The following is a 24,685-nucleotide window of genomic DNA, read 5'->3' as shown; positions in this document are numbered from 1 at the left end:
CCCAGAGGAGGGGCGTGGGGGGGTCCAGGGAGTCCCAGGAGCGACCCAGCTCTATGAGTTGTCCTGGGGCTCCAGGCTCTGCGATCCCTGTCGCCTGCAGGGCCACGAAGCTCCCTGGAGGCTTTAGAAGGCACTTGGGGGCACAGGAAGGCCTGATCTGATTATTTCTCAGTTGTTGTTGGAAATCCAGAACCAGCTCCAAATGGGCTGGGCATCAGGCCCTGACCTGCATCTCAGATGGCGCAGTGCCCATCTGGTTGTGCACTGGGGTCACAGCTGGTATTCCACCTGAGAGCTGGCACCACGGCGGTGGGATCCCGCTGTGCCTTCTCTCCCTCCCTCCCATCTTGCCTCCTTCCCCCGCTCCCTCCCATCCTGCTTCCCTTCCTTCCTTCCTCCCATCCTTCCTTCCATCCCCTTTTCTTCCTCTCTCCCTGCACCTCTCCCTCCCATAGGCCCAGGATTCTTGATGGGGAAAGTCTGTCCTTATATAACCCCTGCCTCAGGGTGCATGGACCCTCAGTCCTGCGAGGCCCCAGCGCCCCTGCGCTGGCTTTCCTGATCTTTCTTAAAGAAGCACTAGACTCCGACTGCAGCTTCCTTCCCGCAGACTCAAGTGTGCCCACTTGTCTCTCCAGTGCACGCCCTGAGACCGGCAGATATCCGAGTTGTGGCCGCTCTGGGGGATTCTCTGACTGTAAGGACTCGGGCCCCGGGTGGCGTGGGGGTGGCTGCGTCAGCTCCCGGTGCCAGTGCCAACTCCAGGGCCTGCGCTTCTGACCCCTGCAGTGTCCCCCTCTCTGCTCTGGCCTTGTCCATCTAAGAACATGGCGATGGCTTGTTTCGCAGCCCCTTTCTCACTCGGGTGTGCAAAGGGAGGTCTTTTTCAGGAGTGAACTGAATTCTCTCAGGTCGTGGAGGGTTTAAACACCTAACTACACTTTCTTAACCGTTGCAAAAATGCCACTGTGACTCAAAAAATCTCCTACACCTCCCCGTGTGGGTGCACGTCTCCTTTGGATGATGCTTTACAAGCAGCTCATAACCCTTTCCTCTTTGCATCGCACGGAGAGCAGCAGCGGCTCCAGAGCTGTGGCTGAAGGCTGATCCTAAGTTCCGAGAAACAGGGCTCTACCATCCCAGAGGGCTGCGGTCAGGCAGCTCTTCTAAAGCCATGGGTTGCCTTACAGAAGGTCCCAGGCGGGAAGTGGGGTGCAGGGGTGGGGAGGGAAGGGGGAGGAGAGAAGCGTAAAGTTCATGAGAAATCTGCCCACTGCAGCCCACCCTGATCTATGACCTCTTCTTCGTGCTTAGGGGGAACTCCAGAGCATGATGCCGATAGTAATACCATAACCGTGTCTCCCATTCGTAAAGCACTTCAGCGGCGTTCCAAACCGGTTTTTACAACTCTGATCCCATTTGGTCATGAGCAGAGCCCTGTCAGATAAGCCAGCCAGGCCCTCTGTGCGGTGAGGAGGCAGCTGCGGCTTGCAGGCCGCGAGCCCAGCTTTCCTGACTCCCGTCCAGCGTTCTGCTCACACGCGATGCGTGGGCTGGGAACCACCTGCACACCCGCAGCCTCCGCGCTCTCTCAGTTGCTGATTTCCCTGGGTTTTTGTGTGTTTCCTAAGGCTGGCAATGGAATTGGCTCCAAACCAGACGACCTTCCTGATGTCACCACTCAGTACCGGGGGCTGTCATATAGGTAATGTTAACCCTGACCCCCTCCCATCCCACGTTCACTCCCAGAGATGGGGGGGGGGGGGTCTGTCTCCTGTAAATGCATAAATACCAAAGAGCTGGGACCAGGTCTGGAAGGGGCTTTCAGAAGGAAAACCTCCGTGTATGTCTGCCAAATGTGACCATGCGGTGAGAAGGGAGATCTTTGACTATTGGTGACCTTTTTTTTCGTTTTTCTTTTAAATTGTGCAGAAAAGCAAACCAGGGTCCTTATCCGACTCCTGGCTCAGCAAATCCAACATGAAATGCACCCGAAAAACACCAGCTCTCTGAGTCTTCACCCACCCGTTTGCGTGTATATGTGCACCACGTCTCTGTCTACTGTCTATATGTATCCATTCGTGTCGGTCTGTAGTCGCACCTCTGCCTTTACGTGTATGTACACACTATACAGAAAACTCCACAATGCACGACACTTCGGGAGGAAATGACCGAGACAAAGTCACAGCCAACACACGTGGAATGAGGGGGCTGTATGGGGAACACAGGCAAATGCGTACGCTCATCCGGCAAGTGCTCTGTAGGAATATAAGGTGGCCGAGGGCTACAGGGAGGCAGAAGGGGGAATACCAACCTGGCTTCCCAGAGAAGGTGGGACCCCAGTCGTGTCTTGACAGATTAGCAATTAGGTAGGCGGAAAGGGAGAGAGAGAACTTTCCAGCCACAGAAGTAGAAGAGCAGGGGAGCGGGTTAGATGTGGGTATTCTTAAGCTTCTTTCCTAATAAAGTTCGCATTGAAGCACGCGGCACAGTCATTGGCCATTAGCTCAGGATTCAGAGCAGCTAGAACAAAGCCAGCCACGAGGGGGCAGAGTGCTAACAAGAAGCTGGGTGGCCCCGTGACGCCTTTGCCTCCTCCTCCCTTTCCTTCACAGTGAATTCAAATGATTCACTTCTGAGAAAGTGAGAGGGAACACTGGGGTGATTAGGGTTGTGACAGTTCTCTGGTCAACCCTGAGGACAGTCTCAGAGAGACAGGTTTGCCAGGTGAGAGAGGTGTCCTCACTCAGCCTGTGGCCACCCCCAGAGTGGATCCAGGGTGTGGGTAGCATGAGGACATCACCCCGAGAGCGCAGGGAATCGCCTCCCAGCCCTGATGTCCCCTAGGTTCCCACATACCTCAGCCAGGTAAGTGGTCGCTAGCAGGCTGCCTCGGAGCAAAACCGAGCCTCCCCTCCGGACCCCTGTGCCCCGAACGTTACTGAGGCTGCGAGACACAGAAACGCCCGAGGGAGAGGAAGGAAGCAGAGCTCATTCCAACCCGGAAAAAGTCGGAGGCTGTGGCGGCTGCATTTAGTCTTAGCCAACGGAGGCCATGGCCTCACATCCCAGCGTGGGAAACAGAAAATAGATGCGGCAGCCCCCGGGTGATGGAGACGCTGGGCCTGGCGTGCAGTCGGGGAAGGGAGGTGATCTGCCCAATTTTACAAACCGTTCGGCTGCACAGGTTCCGAGAGTCAGATACACACAGGCCATCTTCTGCGAAAGGTTCCTCTCTGCAGCAGGAGGAACACATGGCCGTTGTGTCGATTCTTCCTACAAGTGAGGTCCAGTAGCAACTCATGTTTGTCTTGGAGTTTTCATTCCAAGGCCTCATCTGTTCAATGGCTGCTAGCCCTTTCAACCCTTTGCTTGTTCTAAATGTTTCAAATACCTGCCCCACGAACCCCATGTGTTAAAGATAAAGCTCTGGGTCCGAGTCTGAGAGACAGCTTGGCGCATGGTGGGATATATAGACTGTTCCCCAAAGTGTGTTCCAGGGAACACTAGCCCCAGCCACGTTCCTGAAGAGGGAAAAATTCTTTGTATTTTTGGGGAAACGATACCTACTATATCCTTCCTCTGGGGAATTCACATGCATGTTAGCATATTAAAGGCTCTGAGATTATCTACAATGAAGAAAAATTTTTAAAATTGTATCTATTTAATCCAGTCCTTCTTTAACCCCCAAATGCTTTCTTTGTTTGTATACCTATTAGCATCCCCTGGAAACTGTCCACATACTAGCCCAGCGATTTTTACCTGGTGTGCCACAGAAATTTTAAAACATGCAATACCTGACTATTTCGTCAGGGGGACTGACTTCTTTTCCCTGAGATTGTCAGTCATCACTGTGAATGAATCAAATGTAAACTTATTTTTTGTCAGATCAGCCAAAATTATATTTTTTGGTGTGCCGAAGCATTTTAGCAATTAGCTTATGTGCGCCATAAGGTGAATAAAAGTTAAGGATCTCTGTACTAGACTAATCTGAGCAAAGCAATTTCCTGAAGTCAATAATGCTCCCAGATTGGAAATACTAGACAGTGAATGGTCCTAGGAAAATTTAAAATGCAACTCGAGCCTCCTCCTCCAAGGGAAGTGGACAGCGTGGGCCTCAGGGAGCTGGACAGGGGAGAAGCAGACTCAGAATTCTTGGGAGGTGGGTGGCCATGAGCAAGAGGTTTGGCTGAGAATATTTCTGAGGCCCGTTGACCTGTGAGAATCATAGCTTCACGGTGCGGCAGGCCAGAGGTCTTCAGAGCATTGCCTTTTCTTCTGTTGAATTCAGTTTGCTTGTTGGACACCATTCAAAGGACCAAAATAAAATTTACTTACCAGAAAATGCATTTCTTTGTCTTGTTAATGAGTTCAGCCTCACATTACTGAAACTCCCTCGGCCAGTGTTACTGAGCATCCACTCTGCGTTTCCCTGCACTGTGCTGGCAGCAGAGGAGCAAGCCCAGCCGCTGAGCTCATGGTGTAATATTGAGCTCATGGTGTAATCCCCATGACATGAGTCTGCAGTTCTCCTGTAGACTAGCTGTTCATATGGATCCGTTTTCGTTCATGTTTCACATCGTTCTGATCAAAATGAGGGCTTAAACTTCCCGTTCCATATTTATTCGTATAATTCTCTCTTACCTCCTGGAAATGTTTACTCTAAAATGGGCTCAGAGAGAGAGAGAGATTTCCGTAGCCTATTGGTCTTGATCAGCTACAACACTTACTTTAGAACAAAGATACCTTTTATAGTAGGAAGTACTTGACCTGTGTGTTTATGTATGTCTCTGTTTATGTTTCCATGTTTATTGAAGGAAAAAAAGAAGCAGAGTGAGAACACAGTGATTAGAGAAAGTGCATGATTTATCGTTTTCTTGTAAGTGTGGAGTATTCTGATTTAGTGCTTTTAGTTCAAAGAAAGAAGGATCAGAAGCAGCTAAAGCACAGCTTGGTGCAGAATTGGAAAAGAATCAGAAGCTCATACAAATGCCCAACCACCAGCCATGTTAGGTTCAGACATTTTTTGGGAGGTGGGAGAGAAAAACCTGAGTGAGGTGGTAGGGCAGGGCTCACCTGGCTTCTCTCTCTCCACAACCAGGGACTGCTGAGCATTTGGCTTAAGTAAGCCCTTGACCACCCTGGTATGAAAGTCAACTTCATTCCAAGCGTTCCTTGAGTAAAAAACAGCCATGATTTTGACTCATGGCCTGTGCTCTGGAAGCCTCTCCTAGTGGGCTGGATGCTAAACACTGTGTTTTCATGATCTATTGGTCTAGACCCGTGGTCGGCAAACTCATTAGTCAACAGAGCCACATATCAACAGTACAGCGATTGAAATTTCTTTTGAGAGCCAAATTTTTTAAACTTAAACTATATAGGTAGGTACATTGTTATTAACTTAATTAGGGTACTCCTAAGGCTTAGGAAGAGCCACACTCAAGGGGCCAAAGAGCCGCATGTGGCTCGCGAGCCGCAGTTTGCCGACCACGGGTCGACTAAGGCTGGGATTGAGGAGGGAAGTGCAGGAAAAAACAACAGTAAATGCAGTACATCTGACCATTGGACTTTGTTAAAATAGGTATACTTCTCTCCTTCAATTTTAATGCAGGAAAGGAAAGGAGATTTTGAGTGTCTTAGGGTTAGACTGAAGGCCAGGAAACTGTTAGATGAGATGAAATTAGACTAGTGTGAGATTGACCTCCACACTAGACAGAAAGTTTATCCATTTTCTGAAGGTTTCCAGCTCAAGCTGTTTTTTGTGACCTGTATGGGTTTTAGTAGCCGTTAGATACGGAACCTTAGCTTTCTATTCTGTAAAATGGAAATAGTGGCATCTACCTCATAAGCTTGGGAAATGTGAGATAACTAATGCAGAGAGTCGAGTTCCTGGCTGGACACATAGTAGATACTCAGCTAAGTTCTCTCCCTCTTGATTTGTTGGAGAGAAGAAATAGCTCTCTTTTGCCTTCAAATCCTGGATTTGGGGGGAACCAACCCATTGGGGAATTCAGATTTGCTCAGAATCCCTCAAACACAAAGAGACAGGTGGGTCTGGCACATCTGATGGCATGGATGCTAAAAACAAACAAACATACCTATGTACTGATGTGATCTCACTGGCTTACTCCCTACAGTTCAGGAGGAGATGGCTCCCTGGAGACCGTGACCACCTTGCCGAGTAAGTAACCACCAGGGGCTTGAGTCTGTCCGCTCCTTGAATCTGACCCTCGGGTGTCTTGAGATGCTTCTCAGCTAAGAAAGGAGGAAGTGGCGACTTCCTTTGACTGCTATTGACCTGGGAGGAGGGGCTTGTTGACAAGTAAATACACTGAGAGTCCCGTCTGGGTAAGGGTCATTCTCTGGCCAACATAAATGAATTATGATCATTTTTAGACACATTATTTGGAACTCCACGAACCTGCCTGATCTAACAGAGCTCTCTGCAGAACAGCAATGACACTGTTAACTTGTGCTGCCACTGCGCGCATATATATATATATATATATATATATATATATATATATATATATATATATATATAATTGATTTTTTTACAGAGAGGAAGGGAGAGGGATAGAGAGTTAGTAACATCGATGAGAGAGAAACATCGATCAGCTGCCTCCTGCACACCTCCTACTGGGGATGTGCCCGCAACCAAGGCACATGCCCTTGACCGGAATCGAACCCGGGACCAATCAGTCCGCAGGCCGACGCTCTATCCACTGAGCCACACCGGTTAGGGCGCCACTGCTCCTTTCTCAGCTCTGCCTTCTGCATTCCTAACGAATGCCTCTGTTGCTTCAAAGCACCTGGGACAGAAAAAGGCTGTATAAGTGAGGCATGTATTAAATTTTAAATGGAGATAATCTATGCATAACCAAACACTGAATTCATATTCTGTAAAAAATAAAATAAAGAAATGAGAGGAGAGGCATGTGGACAGGCGGCTTGCGGGGGTGGAATAAACACTGTCTTTGAAGCCCAAAGACGTGGGGTCAAGCCCTGTCCTTTCTATGTGTTTGCCAAGTGACCAAGGGCAAGTCACCAGACATTCTGAGCCTCCGTTTCTCCAACCGGCCCAGAGTGTGAGGAGACAAGCAAATGGGACAGTGAGGGTTCTCTGAGCAATTCTCTGGGAATTGTAAAGAAAATAAAAGAGAGAGAGAGAGCCGGGAGGCCCTGATGTCTTGGCCCATCCTGTCCTCTCCCCGGGCTGTGTGAGAGTGGTAGCGCAGCCCACTTTGGCGGCCCTAGACCGGCGGAGACCCCGGCCTTCCATCCTAAGGTCCGTGCCCCATCTCCCCCTCTTCTTACAGATATCCTTCGGAAGTTCAACAGAGATCTCACAGGCTACGCACTGGGCACGGGCAATGCCAATGACACCAACGCGTTCCTCAATCAGGCTGTTCCAGGCGCGAAGGCTGAGTACGCATTTGGGGGGGACGGGGGGTGGTGTGGGAGGCACCCCCTTTCAGGGTAATACTGCCCTGCGTGTGCAAAGGGGGCATTTATGCACGTGCAGCAGTGATTTGGGAGGCTCTCAGCGCTCCCTTCCCCGGCCGCCCTGTGCCTCGTAGAGAGGCGGGAGCTGGGGCAGGTCCCATGCTCCGAGGGCTGACCCCCTGACCTTACTCCTGTGCAGCATGTTCTCGTCATTGGACTAACTGACCAGCCTTAGCCAACGTTTTAAACTCCCCGTGGCGTGATGGCGCTAGAGAGGCTCACTCTCCCCAAAGCCTGACCAGTGGCAGTTCCCCCAAAGGGGGTCAAGCAAAGGGATGGGCAAGCCAGAGCCTCCTTCCTCGGCGGCCGGAGGCCTCGGGGCAACACGTCACGGCCTGTCACTAGCCACTGCGGAGCTGACAGGAAATGCCGCTGAGAAGCTGGAGGCAGCAGAAGCAGAAGTGCTCAGCCTCCCAGGACCATCACCCAAGGAGGTCCCAGGGGTCCCAGCAGCCTGGGTTCCCTTATTTCGGCCCCGGCGGCTGTGCTTTTGTCACACTGTCATCTTCTTTCTGACGCCCATGCCCTCGGGTTGATGGGCACAGCCCCGGACCTGTTTCCTGAGCCTGGGTAATGGGAATAGGGGCAGACGGACCCACCGTCGGGTCCCAGATCACCGTGCTGTGGATCCATCCCATAGGGCCCTGAACTCGTGGGAGCTCGGGATGCCCGGGATCCAGTCCTTTCGTAAATTATAAACCTGCACCCGTGTGCAGTGTGATTTATTCTCCTTTTATTTCTAAAAGCATTTAGATAAGTTTATTTTTTAAAATAACGTATACTTAAGAGAAAAACCACAGCCACTGGGGGAGAGGAAACCACTCTGTCAGGAGGAGCATTTTATAGTTCCTGTGCCTGAGCATCACACTGTGAGCTTCCCGGCAGCCAGGGCAAAAAGAGGAAGCATGCCAAAGCTCCAAAGATCTAATTTCAGGAGCTCAACCAGTCCTTCAAAAGCTACATGTTGTTTCCTAGCATGGAATCCTAAAAGGTGCTTTGCACGTGTGGTTCTAGAAAGGAGATGATGAGTAACAATCAGAATTGGCAGTTCCTTTGACTACAGCTTTAGGAAAAACACTCCATTGGCTTTCCAAAGGGTTATTGGTTGTGATAACTCTCCAGAACAGGCAAGGAGCTCTGTCCGTGAGCCGCGGGGCCTCTGCCAGCTCACACAGTGGGGCTCCTGCCCTGGGAACCTCCAGGACAGGCCCTTCAGGAGGGAAAACCCAGGCACTGTTCCTGAACAGGACCCATTTCCTCTCCTTTTCAGGGAACTTACAAGCCAAGTCCAGACTCTGGTGCAGCGGATGAAAGATGATCCCGTGAGTCCGATTTAGGGTTACTTTTAAACACTAATTTTCTAACCCACAAAAGTCCCCAAACGGACTAGTATGCTATGAAAACAGTGAGCCCCCTGCCACTAGAGGCATTCAAGCAGCGGTAGGGTGGCCCTCACTGGACACCCTTCAGAGGAGATCATGTCAATGCGGAGAGGTTTGTGGCTGATCACCATGACCTTGAATGTCCCTCCTAAGATTCTGTGACCTATAAATAAACCCCTAAAATCCCTTCAGCTCTGCGATTCTGGTTTTATTATTTCAAGCGGACAAGGAAGTCTTAGCGCTGTGGTGTTTTGCATTTGTTTGTTGGAAATCATCAAGCATTTTTCTCCCTCTGTGCAGAGAGTAAATTTCCATGAGGACTGGAAGGTCATCACGGTGCTGATCGGAGGCAGTGACTTATGTGCCTACTGCACGGATTCGGTAACGGGGGCCGGGCCTGCTCATGTCTCCTGACTTTGACCTGTAGGCTTGGCAGCTCCTCTTGGAGGACAATCCTTAGAATCAACCCTCGGATTGCACAACCACACCTATGTGTGTGTGTGCACGGGCACACTCCTTACCCCATGACCCTCAGGTTTCTGGCTGCACCTCCATGCCCCAGGTCGTGTGAGGGTAGCAGGTGGCAGACTGATGGTGCTTCTACCCCGCCCCCCTTTCAATTCCTAAGAATTCAGAAAGAAAAAGACTGGAACCCCCCAAGCAGTTAGAAGAGGACTCTCTATTTCTGCCCCTGAACGCAAGCTCCTACTGAAGGTTCCAGCCTTCTGCTGGCCCATCTTTGATAACAGTGACTGCTCATCTCAGATTCCAACGATGAGCTGGTGACAGCTAGAGGCCAGAGGAAGAACGAGTCCTTGGGGCTGGAGCCGAGGGGGGCCTTCACCTCCCCCCTCCACCCCCCCCCCCACCTTCTCCTCTTAACCAGCTCCTCCTCTCCCTCCTGTCTCTTCCCAGACTCTCTATTCTGCAGCCAACTTTTTTGACCGTCTCCGCAACGCCTTGGACACCCTGCATAGAGAGGTGGGTGGCACGGCTCAGGCACAAAGAGGGTGAAGGTGGATGCGGGAAAGAAGGTGCAGGCTCCTTCCCTTTCTAGAGGCTGGGGCCTGCGCACAGGCAAGCCTCGCTGCATTTGGAATCAGCCCAGAAGGATCTCAGCTTGACAAGGGAAGGCAGTGTGGGTGCTAATTGTCCCCACAACCTGTACCTGGGACATTCCCTGGGGGCAGCAGCTGGGTGACTCCCAGGCTGGGCACTGAATTCTGGGCCACACAGTGTGTCCAGAACAGGCCCTTCCCTGGTCCAGTGCCCAGCAATGTGCCCTGTCCCCAACCCCAGCAGAGGCAAGCCACTCTGACCACCAGGCAGTTCTCAGGGTGGCCGAGTCCACACCTGCTCAGCAGAGTTAGTCCAGGTGGGGCCAGAGCGGTGGTTCTCAACCTTGGCTGCACATTAGGATCACCTGGGAACCTTTTTAAAATCCTGATTTCTGGGCCTCATCCTCCAGAAATTCTGTTTCTTTGTTACTAATGTTGTGGACCCACCCCATAACAAAGAAACAGAATTTCCGGAGGATGGGGCCCAGAAATCAGGATTTAAAAAAGGTTCCCAGGTGATTCTAATGTGCAACCCAGAGAACCACTGGGCTAGAGAGAAATGGTCAAAGGTACCTCTCCCACTAAAGCTGACAGATTTGGGTTCACTAACTGATGGCTGAGCGGAGCTGAACTCGCAGCATTTAGACTTGGGTCTGCCACCCCATCCCATCCCAGGGGGCCCCCTTCACACGGCAGCCATGTGGGCGCATGGCCAGCAGGATCCCAGGTGAAGGCCCAGTGTAGTGCTTCCCCAAACTCCACTCAGCAGCTGGAGGGAGGAGCCCCTGGAGCCCCTCTCTTACCCCCGGCCTTGTTCTCAGGTGCCCAGGGCCCTGGTCAACCTTGTGGACTTCATGAGCCCCAGTGTCATGCGGCAGGTGTTCCTGGGAAACCCAGACAAGTGCCCAGTGCAGCAGGCCAGGTAGGCAGGTGCTGGCTGCCCTCGGCTGCAGGCGTGCTCACCCCTGGTCTGGCTCATGCAGCGCTAACTCCTTCGGGTCTTTGTGACTTGGTCTGTTCATGTGCCCCAGTCTATAAAGGGGCCTTGTGCCAGGGCCACCCCTTTTTGGGAGGTTGGAGCCATGACTCACCCCTTATCCAACCTCAGGGTGTCAGCAGGGTGTCTGTGATATGAGGGAACCCCAGGGGAGAGGCCAGCTGGGGCAAAGGCTAGTGCTTGAGGGACGGGGTGCCCCAGCCTGTGGGGGGACAGCATGGGATGGTGAAACTGAAGCAGAAGATACCTTATATGTTCACTTATTTATGTAACAAGTACTTGTACAGAACTTACTGTGAACTTGGCACTGTCCTGAGTGTTTTGGAGATAGTATCTCTCTCTTTTTTAAAAATTGATTTCAGAAAGGAAGGGAGAGGGAGAGAGAGAGATAGAAACAGCAATGATGAGAGAGAATCATTGATCAGCTGCCTCCTGCACTACCTCCTCCCCCACCCACTGGGGATCGAGCCCACAGCCCAGGCATGTGCCCTGACCGGGAATCGAACCGTGACGTCCTGGTTTATAGGTCAACACTCAACCACTGAGCCACGCCATCTGGGCTGATAACATGAAGTGCATTTTATGGGCATGAAATAATTCATAACAAAATAAACGACACACTGGGCACTAGTGCCAGCTAAGGAGGTGTCTGAGGGCCTGAGCATGGGAGGCCCAATATCAAAGGATGCGTATTTTATTTATAAAAATTAAACCTTGCACTGTCATTGCCTAAATTCATTTGCTTCTGGCCCAGCGCCTGCAGAGCACCACTTGTGCTCTATGCATACAAGAGGGTGCTCATCCATGCACCCTCGGGACCTTATCCAGTCTCTGGGTCAGGCCTGAAACCCGCCCGCTCAGCACGTGCGTCAGAGCCTCAGGCACAGGGGCTCCTAAGCCCAGGCTCAGGGAGCTGCTGGTGCAGCAGAACCCGCCCTGACCAGAGCCCCGGCTCCGGGCCCTCCTGCCTCTCTCTCTCTGTGCAGCGTTTTGTGTAACTGCGTGCTCACCCCTCGGGAGAACTCCCTGGAGCTGGCCAGGTTGGAAGCCATCACCAGAGCCTACCAGGTGAGACAAGAAGGCACCATTTGGTGTGTTGTCCCTACACTCACTGAACACACCAGCCCAGAGCCCCCGAGGGGAGGGAGGCACACAGGGGAGAGAAGAGCTGTTCAGGGTTTGAGGGGGGACTTCACCATCGAGGCCCCTTCCTCAGCCCCACATGGCTGAGGCGTCTCAGGTACCTGGTTGGAGTGGGTCCAAAGGCGTCTAGGTGGCAAAGCCCCATGGCCCAACGCTGGGCCTGAGGAGGACAAAAGCCTTGGATGCCCCATGGGACCCCCTTCCCCTCCCCTGCACCTGGGGGCCCAGCTGCCCCCTCACCTCCTCAACAGGTGGAGCGGCTGCAGGTCCCCAGCCTGGGGGCTCTTTGGAGACTCTTCCCAGGCTTCTATTCCTGTGGGACTTTCCGCCTGGCCCTTCAGAGCTTGCAGTTCACTTAGAAGCAAAACAACAAGGTGGCCCAACCTGTTTCCAATTCTCTGGAAAGAGCTTTGCAATCAAATGTGTTTGCCTGCTCAGCTCAAGGGAAGGGCTGAGGCAGCACCATCACCCCCATTTCCCAGGGAGGTGGAGCTCTGCCCACCCTTGCCCCAGTGGGCTCTTGGGCCACCTAGGGCCTGTGCTGAAGGCACCCATGGGTGTGTCCCCAGAGCAGCATGCTTGAGCTGGTGGAGTCAGGCCGCTACGACACACGGGAGGACTTCTCTGTGGTGCTGCAGCCCTTCTTCCACAACACCAGGCTCCCCATCCTGGAGGTACGTCCCTGCCCTTCCCCATGGGGTTCCCGGAGGGAAGAGGAAAGTCAAGGCAGAAATGCCACGTGCTTCCACGAGAGTGAATAAAGTGGGAAAGACACAGGCAGCTCTCCAGGCGCAGGTCTGGTGAGAGCGGCCCCCTGCAACAGCTGAGCTGCATTCTCAGAACCAGCCTGATGTGGGAAAGCAGCCTCAGTTTCATTGAGCATCTACTATGTGCCAGGCCCTGTGCTTGCCACAAGTACCTTTTGAGGTGAGTTTTATTATCCCCCTATAGCCAAGGCTCAGAGATGTGAAGTAGCCTTCCTAAAATCATGTAGGAAATACAGGACACAGAGGCAAGTTTTGAACATGTCCGGCTCCAGAATACTCCCTTTCTGCCACATACACATGGCACTAAACTCATAAAGGAGGGCCCCGGAGTATTCAGTGTCCACCCCTGGCTTGCTTTGCACCTGACACTCCCACTCTGAGCAGAAGAGCTGTGAGTGGACCCGAGCAGGGACTTGCTTCTCTCCACCTGGGTATCCAACCTAAGGGCCTCACCTAATTGGAGGGAGCTTTGAGCAACCTTGAGTGCCTCAAGAAAGGAAGCTGGCACACTGCCCTGGTATTGGCTTTGCCCAGACCTGCCCTGAGGGTGGGCCCCATTCTCCCCACCAAGTCCACCGGGACCACCTGGTCAATGGCTGGGAAGTAGCTTTTCCCAGCTGGCTGGTCAAGGCTCCCTTAGGGACTAGATCTCATTCCCCCAAGCATGGCATGGGTTAGGGCCGTGGTCGGCAAACTGCGGCTCGCGAGCCACATGCGGCTCTTTGGCCCCTTGAGTGTGGTTCTTCCTAAGCCTTAAGAGTACCCTAATTAAGTTAATAAAAATGTACCTACCTATATAGTTTAAGTTTAAAAAATTTGGCTCTCAAAAGAAATTCCAATCGTTGTACTGTTGATATTTGGCTCTGTTGACTAATGAGTTTGCCGACCACTGGGCTAGGGCATCACACCAACTTGCCTAAAAACAAATATGATACTTTTTTTGTTAAATAAGGGAAATTGTGGGCCAGAAGGACGGTGGGGTTTGGGTTCACCTAAGCCTATTGATCTGTGGGATTGCTCTGATCTCCCTCTTGAGGTGATCAGGCCCTCCCGGTGGCTCAGAGCACCCCCAGGTGAGAAGGGTATTGAGGGGTCCATCAGGGGTCAGACCAGTCCTCTGGGCCAGCAGGATCTTGAGGAAGTCTATTTCTCTCCTCCAGGATGGGCGCTTGGATATGTCTTTCTTCGCCCCCGACTGCATCCACCCAAGTCAGAAATTCCACTCCCAGCTCTCCAGAGCCCTTTGGGCCAATATGGTAAAGTGAGGTGTCCCCGTTTCTCTGGGGTTCTAGTCTAGAGCAAAACACCAGACCCCATAGATTGGAGCTAGTTCTTGGCCTCCCTTGGCCAGCAAGGTATAGAGGAGGAGCAGTGGCTGGCACAGCTGTACATGTCTATGGACTTGAAAATACAGAGTCCTGCTTGTATGCATGCATATAAGCATAACCAATGGACATAAGACACTGGGGGGTTGGGGAGGCCAGGGGATTGTCAAGGGCGGGGAAGGAAAAAAAAAGGAGACATATGTAATACTTTTTGTAATACTTTAAGCAATAAAAAAAAAAAAAGAAAATACAGAGTCCTGAAGACCCCAGGATTGGCCACACCCTCTCCTCTGTGCCGATGAGGGGTTCGTACATGATTGCAAAGCAGAACCCTCACGTATATTCAACACCTTCTATGTGCCGGGCACTAGGCTGGGCAGTGTACGCCATGTTGCCTCATTGAGGCTTCTCAACAGCCCTGCTGTATCATGAATGTGTGAGGAAGCTGAATCCTAGAGAAGCTAAGAGACGTGCCCAATATCACACCGCTAGCAAGAGGCAGAGCCAGGGGTGGAAGCCAAAGCTTTCCCACGCAGGGAGATGTTCATTTCCGTGTAAACAAATGAGTACACCTGTGTCTCTCTCTCCTTCCCCAAACAGCTCGAACCACTAGGAAGGAAAACGGATACCCTGGACCTGACAGCAGATATACCCCTCTCCTGCCCCACGCAGGTAATGAGGGGGGACCTGCCTCATTCCTCCCCAGCAGCCCAGAGCGCTGACCTCGCCCTTCCCGCTTCATGCTCCTCCCCAGCTTCCTCCCTGCCCATCTGCCCATCAACTGGAAGCAGGTGGACTTTGGAGGACGGAAGGAAGGGGATGAGAATGGGAAGGGGAGAAGCACGTATTTCTTTGGGTTGAGGATGAGGGTGGGGAAGGTGGATTCTTGAGCAGGGGAGTCAGGAAGCCAGAAGGATGACAAGGTTCATTGTAGCAGTGGCACGTGGGGCAGAGAGGAGAGTCAGACTGCAGGGGGAGGCCAAGCGGGAAGCCAGCAGGTCAGAAGTTGTGGTTAGTGGTTGTAGAGCCTGAATTGGGGGTTCCCAGCAGAAAGGGGGTCAAGAGGACTGCCTGGGAGCTGTGTGGAGTAGGGCAAGTCGCAGTGGCCTTTGTGAGGGCTCGGGTGAGGACTCGCTCCTTTTAAGGAGGAAATGTACGTGGTTGTTCAACTTGACCTTGGGGCTTGGGTAGAGGCAAGTTCATGTTCCCACTGCCCTCAGCTCTCCCTGCTAGGCCCTGTCTCATGACTTTTTAACCAAATAAGGCCGAGGCCCGAGAGCCCTCAGCGGCAATAGAAGCAGAGGGGCCTGACCCAATCTGGTCGCTGGGTTTCCCTCCTGGGTCGGCTGCATCACCAGCTCCCACCCTCCAGGCAGGACAGGGAATGGCCCTGCAGCGCCCCCATGTGTCTGCCAGGGCTCCCGAGAGGGTGGCCCTGGGACCCCCGCACCCTGTCTGCAGCCCAGGCTCAGCCTCTGTGCCATCAGCCTCGTCAGATCAAGAGTGGTGGGAAGAAGGAATGCAGAAGTGAGGGCAGTGGCAGCAGAGGGATCGGTTGCTGGGTCTGGTTCTTGGAGCAAAGGAGATAGTCCAATGATGTAACAACCAGTGCACCGTGGATGCCTCCACTCAAAGGCCAGCTGCTGGCCAAAAGGCTGGGAGGCCCAGAGGACCCTGCTGTGCCAGGTGTAAATGGTTTCATGCTAAGTCCTGAGCATGGCTCAGGGGTCCGAGGGGAGGAGCCAGGCCACCTCTGTAGTGGAGGTACTTGGGGACTCAGAGCAATGTTTCAATGTTATTACCACCCCTATGGTCATACTGAGCATCAGCCACGGATGTCCACTCTGCCCATTCAACCTTCCATTAAATAGTAAAAGTAATAGCAGCCCATTCCAGGGGTCTGTCATGGCTCTTCCTCCGCACAGACATTTGTCAAGTACCAGGTTGGAGCCTCGGCACTGGGTCACCATGGGCCTCAAGGGGACCTCTGCCACTCTCTGCCCCACCCAGACCAGGCAAGGAGCCCCAACAGGTTACTGCTCCACCAACACTCAAGCCATGGTGGGCTCTGCTCCTCCTCCTGGGCAGAGCCTGGCTGGGCCTGGGTGAGCAGAGGAGAGCAAATCCACCCTTCTGGAGCCCTAGAAGCCCAGCCTGGAAGAAGCGGTTGCCAGGCAACCCCAGGGCCCATTCCCAAAGGCTCCATCTGTCAGCTAGCCCCATTTCACCGCACCAGGCAATGTAGCATTCTGTGTTCCTCAGGTCCCATCTGCTCCCTCCCGTGTGCCTGGGAGCTATATAAAGTCCACCAGCATCTCCGTGTGAGCTGACGGGCCAGGCAGCACGTATTTTAGTCCTAGCTGTGTCTAAACATAGAGGTGACAGGCAGGACCCAGCCGGGAGGGATGCGAGCCAATGGGGAGCTTTCTCGGACTCCTCCCTGCTCCTCCCCTGCCCCAGGCAACTGCAAGTGCATTCTGCCCGGCCAGGTTGGGCCCTTAACACTCCATGGATTTCTAATGGACTTTCGGGTTGGACAAATGATTTCACAGCCAGCTTTTCAATAGCCACTCTGTGGACTGTGACTATGGGCCCCTTCCGGCCTGCATCACCTCTCTGCCCACTCCTTCCCTAACTCAGGAAGCTGGTGGTGGCTCCTCGGACTTGGAAGAAAGCGGCTGAAGACCATCCCAGTCCTTTCTAAGCTCTTACTCATCTTGCTCTCTCTAAGCATTTGACGGTTAACTCTCTCCTCCATGAGTTTCCTGGATGCGAAAGCACCCCATTGTTCTGTTTTCTAGTTGTTGCCCCTTCTTATCTCTTTTAAAATGTTTATTTATTGAATTTTTTTTAGAGAGAGAGGGGGGATATTGACTTGTTACCTTTATTTATGTATTCATTGGTTGACTCTTACATGTGCCCTGACCAGGGATCGAACCCGCAACCTTGGCTTTTGGGAACGACACACTAACCAACTGAGCCATCCAGCCAAGGCGCTTGTCTCTTTTAATGTCCCTCTTCTCTTCTTCCAGCCTTGAAAGTGTGGACATTCTCCAACTGTGTCTCAGCCCTGTTCTCTCATCTCTCTCTCCCCATCCCCTCACTCCGAGATTTGTCCATTTCCAGGGCTTCCTGTTAACTTTCTTTGCATGAGACGCCCCAGTCTGTGTCTTCATTTATTTCTTTCCCAAACTCCCCTCTGTGTGTCTAACCCTTGAGAGCTGTTTCCCCTTGGATGCTCCATATGCTGTAAGGTTACTCAGGCGGCAGCCTAAAGGGATGGTCAGGGTATCAGCTACGCAGGGAAACCAGAGAGATGCACAGAGAGAGGCAGAGGAAGAGAAACCAAAATGATTTCCAGCGATATCACATCCAGTCTTTTATTTTTGAAAAAGCCGAGGTCTGTTGGATTCCATTATGCGTACTGTTTAATGGTGTTTCTATTTTGGATGACAGATGGGGGACACTGTTACCTTCTGAATGCTTTGGACTTCTAAACCTCCTGATCCTGCCCTGACCTCCCCATCACCTCAAACTCAACAAGCTCTCATTCAGAAGCTAATCTTTGCGTATGAAGTGTTAAAATAGGCACTAACATCTGTCTTCCCAAACCCTGTGCTCTCTAGGGCTTTCCTATTTCTGTCACTGTCGTGGTTTCCACCATTCTACAGGCACGGAACCTCAGGCAGGACCCCTGCCCGATAGCAGTCTTCCCTGCCCCTCCCACCTGCCCCTGCTTTCCATTCCCACCACCACCATCCTCCAACGCGCCCCTCCCCCCCCACACACACACCCTGTTCAGATCCTTAGCACTTTGCATGTTAAAGGTCATCTGGCCCTACCTTCCCATCATAAAACAACAGGGAATTCTATAACCACAGGGTCTCAGCAGGAGGGCCGTGGAGTCCTGTTGATGTGATTCTCGTTGGATAAATGACTTCTTCTACCACATCCCTCCCAAGGCATCACCACAGCCTCACTTACACGTCTGTACTCTCCGGGCAGTGGCTACTCATGAACAGGTTATGAAACTAGCCTAGAAGGTCATGAACCAGCCCATTTGGGATGGGATGGGATGGGATGTCAGAGGTCATGGCTGCTATGTCCTCCTCCTCCTCCTACCACCCTTCCCTGATCTTCTCCCTGAACCGTTTTGGGCAGAGCAGCCTCGCAATCCCTGCCTCACGTAGTAGGCATGCCTCATTGGAGCATGGCCCCTCTCCGGGGGGTGCCCAGACCTGCCTGTACGCACTGGTTTGGTCTGAGCAGCACAGACAGAAAGCCAGAAGCACCACTCCTTCACGGTGGAACTTTAAACCTGGTGACACAGCCAAGACGAACGTGACCTTTTCCCGAAGCCTCTGACGCATGGTGCTGACTCACGTCAGGTGGCTGTCCTGGCTCTGCCCCCACCCCCAGGCAGGCCACACCATCTTTGCAAAGACTTCCTTGTGCTGGGATTTAATGGGCTTCCCCTTCTGCTCACTGGTGTTCCCAACGGAGCCTAAGAGAGCCAATCAGATCAAACGATGGCCTCTCTCTTCCGCGGCATCTGCTCAACCCCAGGCCAGTAAGCCACTCTGACTCATGCACGTACCAGCAGCCTCTGGTCAATAAAACAAACCCCGGGCGCCTGGCCACCCGCCTGCCGCTGCCCTGGACCTGTTCTTATTGTTCCTGGTCTGGCCTCACTCCCTGCTGAATCCCAGTGTCTGCCTGACCTTTGACCCTTTGACTCAGTTGTCCCTCTCTGGCTCCTCTCCCAACCCTTGGAACATATGACCAGACACACTCTCCAGTCTGACTTTCAGCACCTCCGGGAGAGCAGGGTGTGTCTCTGCCCTCTGGTTCTTCTGCGCTTACCACTCTGGGACTAGCTCCAGGCCCACGATTCTTTGACGTTTCACCGCCGCCTGGCAGCTTCTCACGCACCCTGTCCGGCTGGGTTGGACACCTCCTTCTATCCTCCCCTCATCCTAGCACTCGGCACAGTGCTCTGAACACAGGGGGTCTCAATGAAAATGGGCCAGTTATGTATAGAATGCTCCCAGGTTGCCCTCGTGATGGTGAATGTTCGGGGGTTGCTAAATAACAGTAGCCGGAGACAAGCCTGGTTAGCCACGGTGGCACGCCTGCGTGAGGCCTCTTTCCTCGCGCTGTTGCAGGTGGTCCGGGGCACACTTCCTGCCCTTGGCCCTGAGTACTCCTCCAGCCCATGTGTCAGCAGGAACGCTGACACTCAGGAGGAAGGAGAGACGTGTGTGGTGCCCAGGGAGCCAGGGCCCATGTCGGGGGCTGAGACTTTGGCACATGTAGATTCTATCCTGCAGGGGTCCTCAAACTACGGCCTGCGGGCCACATGTGGCCCGCCGAAAACATTTATCCGGCCCGCCGGGTGTTTTTGCCGCCGCTGTGTGCATAGGAATTTGTTCATAGTTTTTTTTTAAACTATAGTCCGGCCCTCCAACGGTCTGACGGACAGTGAACTGGCCCCCTGTTTAAAAAGTTTGAGGACCCCTGCTTCAAGGTGTCTGCTGAGTCCCTGTCTTCCCCTTCCTCCATGTCTGACCACCCAGGCCTGACAGTGTGAGGAATGGAACCAGGCCAGTCCCGGTCAGCGGGGCCTGCCCAGTCAGGTCAGGCCCTGTTCTCACTCACTATTTGCTCTGTGCCTGGAGCAGATCCCTTGCTCACTCTGGGCCTCAGTGGCTCCTCATCTGTAAAGTGGGGGTTTTCAGGGTCTGCAAACTCACATCTGATGCCCGGCAGGAACGTGATGGTGTGAATGGGATCAGGATGCAAGAGAGGCAGTGGCAGGGCCAGAACGGAAGAGAGCATGTTTCTTCTGAAATGAAGGGGGAAGAAGACATTAAAAGCAAATTGATAATCATAACTCTTTTTATAAAAGAAAAAATTGCTATAATATGAATCTCATGCCAGAGAAATTGCAAAGGAAAGAAAACAGATCAGTGTGATGATTCGGGAGATGTTCTTAGAACCCTGAATAAAACATACATACATGACCCTTTTTTAGGCCTTTCCTTTATCCCTTGCCAAAGATGATATGAAAACCCCTCTAGGAAATGAACAAAGTGATGTTTACACAGGTCTTCCTATTTGAGTGCAGAAAACTCATGTTAAAAAAATCTAGAGGACAGGATTATTAGTTCTTATCTTTCCTGAGCAACCTCTGATGTTGTCAGATAACCTCTCCTGGTGGCTTCTTTCCTCTCCTAGAATGAGCCTTTCCTGAGAACGCTGCGGAACAGTAACTACACATACCCCACCAAGCCAGCCATTGAGGTAACTCCCGACGCATGTCCGCCTCTCTCAGGGACAAACCATTCCACCCGCCAGTGACTCGGGTGGGATGCAGGTTTCCGAGTGTTAGCTTAAGCAGAAATGTGCCCTTCTTACATACTGAAAACGGAAATGTAAAAAAAAAAAAAAAATCGCCTGAACCACAGAGTTCCAGGATTGTCCTAACACGTTCTCCGGTGCTTACCTGACAATAGCAGCCAACAAGAGGCAGTGCCCATTGACCTTTGTACAAACATCATTTCTGATTAGGCAACTCAGCTTCTCAAAGGACGAAGGGGAGGCAATAGGGATGATGTCCCATTGACTTCCTGAAAGGTAAAAGCCAAGCCGAGTAGAAAGAACCCCAATTCCAGGGGCCGGGCCCAACAGGAAGCTGATGCATATCTAGGTGGGTCCCGAGGCTGGTTGGGTTCCAGGTAATCGTACTGGCTCTGAGGAACCCCAAGGACGCAGGGCCCACGGCTTTAAGGATTACTACTCCAAAGATGGCCTAGAGCCATGGTCGGCAAACCGAGGCTCGCGAGCCACATGCAGCTCTTTGACCCCTTGAGTGTGGCTCTTCCACAAAATACCACGTGCAGGCGCGCACACACAGTGCGATTGAAACTTCATGGCCCATGCGCAGAAGTCGGTATTTTGTGGAAGAGCCATACTCAAGGGGCCAAAGAGCCGCATGTGGCTCATGAGCCGCAGTTTGCCGACCACTGGCCTAGAGGATCCTGGACCACACCAGGCCTGTCCTCTGTCTTACGTGTCTTTGCTCCTGCTGCTAGAAGAGTTGGAAACCCAGGCCTAGAAGGTGTGGTTTTCTTCAATAGCTTGCTCTGTTAGCCACAGACAGGCAACATCAGTATTACCTGGGAACCCGTTGGAAATGCGAAGTCCTGGACACCACCCCAGCCCTACTGAATCAGCATCTGCATTTCACAGGACACCAGGGTACCCGGGCACATTGCAGTGTGTGGTTCTCCCCTGTGACAGACCCCAGCTGTGTCTCTGGCTCAGCAGCTGGCTGAGATAGTTCTGAAGTACTCACAGCTATAGAACATTTTTTATAATGTCCCCCGATATTTGTCATAGGCACAACAAACACATTCTTGACTTGAGTAGAGCATCCACACAGAAGAAGGAATCTGTGCATGTGATGAATTGAGAAGTTCCTTGGCATAAATTGAGTTATATCAAATTAAGCAAATAATTTTTAAAAGAAGCTTCAGTTTGCTCCCTGGTGAGAAGAGTGTTTTTAAGAAGGCTTGTCTTTGTCATCATCTGATTGAAACAGAAGAAATGAGCTTCCAAATCAGCCAACTAGTCAGTGCCTGTTTGTGGAGCCCTACTATGAGCTCAGCACTGGGCTTGTCCCTCAGGCCAACTTGGAGATATACAGGTGTTTGCACCGCTGGGGAGGAGGTTCTGTTTCTCCCCCAGCTTGCTGATACTGGTCATTTCTATGCCCTCTGCTTCCCACCCATCCCTTCCTCCAGCACCTGGAAAAGGTGTTCTGTATTATTATTATTATTATTATTATTATTATTATTGATTTGAGAGGGGGCGGGGGAAGGAAGAGGGAGAGATTTGTTGTTCCACTTATTGATGCATTCATTGGTTGCTTCTGGTATGTGCCCTGACCAGAGATTGAACCCATGACTTTGGCATATCTGGACAATACTCTAACAACTGAGCCACCCGGCCAAGGCAAGGTGCTCTGTATTTTAGAGACGAAGAAAGAAGGAATTTGACTAAAAGTACCCAGGTTATAGGCATTAATTTTTACACATACAAGGAAATGGTTGGCTATTAAGTTAAATATCCAAAAACATATACACATGTGCAAGAAAAATATATGCAGAAACCAGGGACTCTGCAATTGTAAAAATGTCATGTTCTTTTTCTAAATATATTCTAATTATTGTTTCGGCTCTGGCATCCTAATTAGTGTCCATTAGCTTAATGTTAAGTAACAATACCAAAACCCAGCTGGAATCTCTTATTAGGCGTCCAGAAATGTGTTCTCTGGGAAACCCCATGTAGTGTGAATGACTGCACTGTTACTCCCCTGCTTTGGTAAGACTGCTGGCTCCACTTAAGAGTGGAGAGAGAGGAGATGGGAAAGACTGTTGTGTGTTCCCACCATTATGTGTTTTGTGCATAGGGATGGGCAGGCACCCATTTTCTCCTCTCTCGTTTCTGTCGCAGACCATTTACAGCTAACAGATCCTTCCCTCACATGACCCCCTACAGTGACATAGTTCTAGCCGCCACCAAACGTTCCTTAGCTAGTTCTCGGCTGAAGCTAACTTCCCTGCACAATGAGTGTTGGGCGTTGTGTCTTTCCTCCTGTTGATTTAGAACTGGGGTAGTGACTTCCTGTGTATGGAGTGGACTCCGTCCAACAGTGTTCCCACCTCGGGTGAGTGAAACGTCATTTCCCACTTCACTCAAGGGCCTTGCTAAGTGTCCAGGTGGTGGGAGACCCTGCAAGCACATCCTGGAGCCTTGAGCAGGCCTCGCCGATTCCCACGCAATGCGGTCCTAGGTCTGGTGTAACCAGAGAATAGCTGGCCTGCAACCCCTGCTGGGCTCCCAGGCCTCTCCACAAATCACACTTCTCAGGTCCACTTAGTCCCAGTGGCAGGCCCTGGGCCTCCCTGCCCTGTGAGGTAGGGCCATTCAGGGATTGGGGTCCCCTCTGCCTACACTCATGACCCCCGCAGCTAGAACTTCCCTGGACCGCTCCACTGGGAATCCGGCTTCTCTCAGGATGGACACGGCCATCAAGGTCGTTACCTTCAGTGCCTTGGTTGCTCTAACGGATGTAAGAGGCAAAGTTGCTAAGGCCCTAGGCTGGAAGTAGTGTAGTGGGGAGCTGTGGGACTACAGTGGAATCTCAGACTTCTAGTCAAGTTTATGCTTTAAAAGAAGGACCTCCCACTGACCATCCATCTTTTTGCCTGTCTATCCTAGTCCATGAGCTCCGACCAGGAGACATCAAAGTGGTGGCCGCCCTGGGTGACTCGCTAACTGTGAGTACTGAGCTGTTCCAGGCACGGGCACCCGCCAAGCCCTGTGTGGAGTCAACTCTTCCTCCGCACTGGCTCTGCGTTTAGCTGGCACTAGTAAGAACCTACCTGTGTCAGGCACCAAAACACAGCCAGGCAGCCACGAGACATCACCAGGCAATCTGTAACGCTCTGCCCTCTGCCCTTCCGCAGTCTCGCTCAAACACCGCCTCCCCAGGGAGAAGCCATATACCTACACATACCCCTTTCCCCATTGTCCCCAAGCATTTTGTCTCTGCTAAGGTACTCAGCCAAACCTGCCTGCCTGTATCAGGAAACTCACCTCCATCTACCTGACTCACAGAGTGGTGGTCTTACCCACCCCTTCCCAGCGCCCCCTCACCCCGTTTGAAGATGTGTTCTTTGGGGCAGAGGGAGCCCAATTCCTGCACATAGCACAGTTTCACTAAGTGAATCCTATTAGCCAACTATTTAGCTACTGCTGTGTGCACTCTGCTAGCAATTCTGAGAGGAAAGAATGAGACATAGTCGTAGCCCTCATGAAATCTATTCAACTGGGAAAGCAAGGAATGTACACAGAAGAAGCTACATAATCATATAGATGACATACAGGCCTTTTTTAAAAAAAAACAGATATTTATTTCTATAAAAACAAACAACTTCCCCCCAGGTGTGTGAATGTGTTTTAACTTTGGTATGATTAGCTTTGATGGCGTGTGTATGTGGGCCAGGGGTGAGGAGGGGATGGGGCAAGATTACTAGGTGGGGTAGATTATTAATTTTTAAAAACCTTTGCATCATTTCACTAGTTATGGTGACTATGCATTATTTTTATAAGTTTTGAAGAGGAATTCCTCTCTCTTTTTTGAGATAGGGCATTTTGAGAAAGTTTTATAAAGGAGACAAAAACTGGCAAAGGTCTTAGAGAATGAATTCAACACCAGTCCAAGGCCCCCCTGTTTCAGATCAGTTTGCTTAGGCCTGGAGATTTGTGTGGACAGGAAAGGAGAAGGTGAGTGAAGGAAGGAAAGTGGAAACCAGGTTATGGTGAACTCAGGAAGCTGGTAAAGGGGTTTGGCTCTGACCCTGTGGGTAAGGGAGACCCACTGAAAGGTCAGGGTCAAGGGGAGGTGTGAAGACAAGGTGAGCTCAGAAGAGCAGCCGGA

At 51.8% G+C, this 24,685-nt stretch overlaps 1 protein-coding gene across 2 annotated transcripts in view; it reads left to right on the top strand.

Moving 5' to 3' along the window:
• Positions 1-24,685, top strand: part of PLB1 (phospholipase B1) — a 119,616-nt gene that overhangs the window by 75,136 nt on the left and 19,795 nt on the right. For both annotated transcript variants that reach the window (XM_059660227.1, XM_059660228.1), the window contains exons 32-46: positions 639-697; positions 1,632-1,705; positions 6,138-6,181; positions 7,320-7,428; positions 8,777-8,828; positions 9,189-9,269; positions 9,804-9,869; positions 10,768-10,868; positions 11,930-12,011; positions 12,656-12,760; positions 14,014-14,109; positions 14,779-14,850; positions 20,416-20,481; positions 22,849-22,909; positions 23,464-23,522. In XM_059660227.1, the coding sequence (XP_059516210.1) occupies positions 639-697; positions 1,632-1,705; positions 6,138-6,181; positions 7,320-7,428; positions 8,777-8,828; positions 9,189-9,269; positions 9,804-9,869; positions 10,768-10,868; positions 11,930-12,011; positions 12,656-12,760; positions 14,014-14,109; positions 14,779-14,850; positions 20,416-20,481; positions 22,849-22,909; positions 23,464-23,522 (1,127 nt within the window). The remainder of the gene's footprint in view (positions 1-638; positions 698-1,631; positions 1,706-6,137; positions 6,182-7,319; positions 7,429-8,776; positions 8,829-9,188; positions 9,270-9,803; positions 9,870-10,767; positions 10,869-11,929; positions 12,012-12,655; positions 12,761-14,013; positions 14,110-14,778; positions 14,851-20,415; positions 20,482-22,848; positions 22,910-23,463; positions 23,523-24,685) is intronic.

The sequence above is a fragment of the Myotis daubentonii genome, chromosome 12, assembly GCF_963259705.1.
Source record: "Myotis daubentonii chromosome 12, mMyoDau2.1, whole genome shotgun sequence".
NCBI lineage: Eukaryota > Metazoa > Chordata > Mammalia > Chiroptera > Vespertilionidae > Myotis > Myotis daubentonii.
This window is presented reverse-complemented; position numbering and strand designations above follow the sequence as displayed.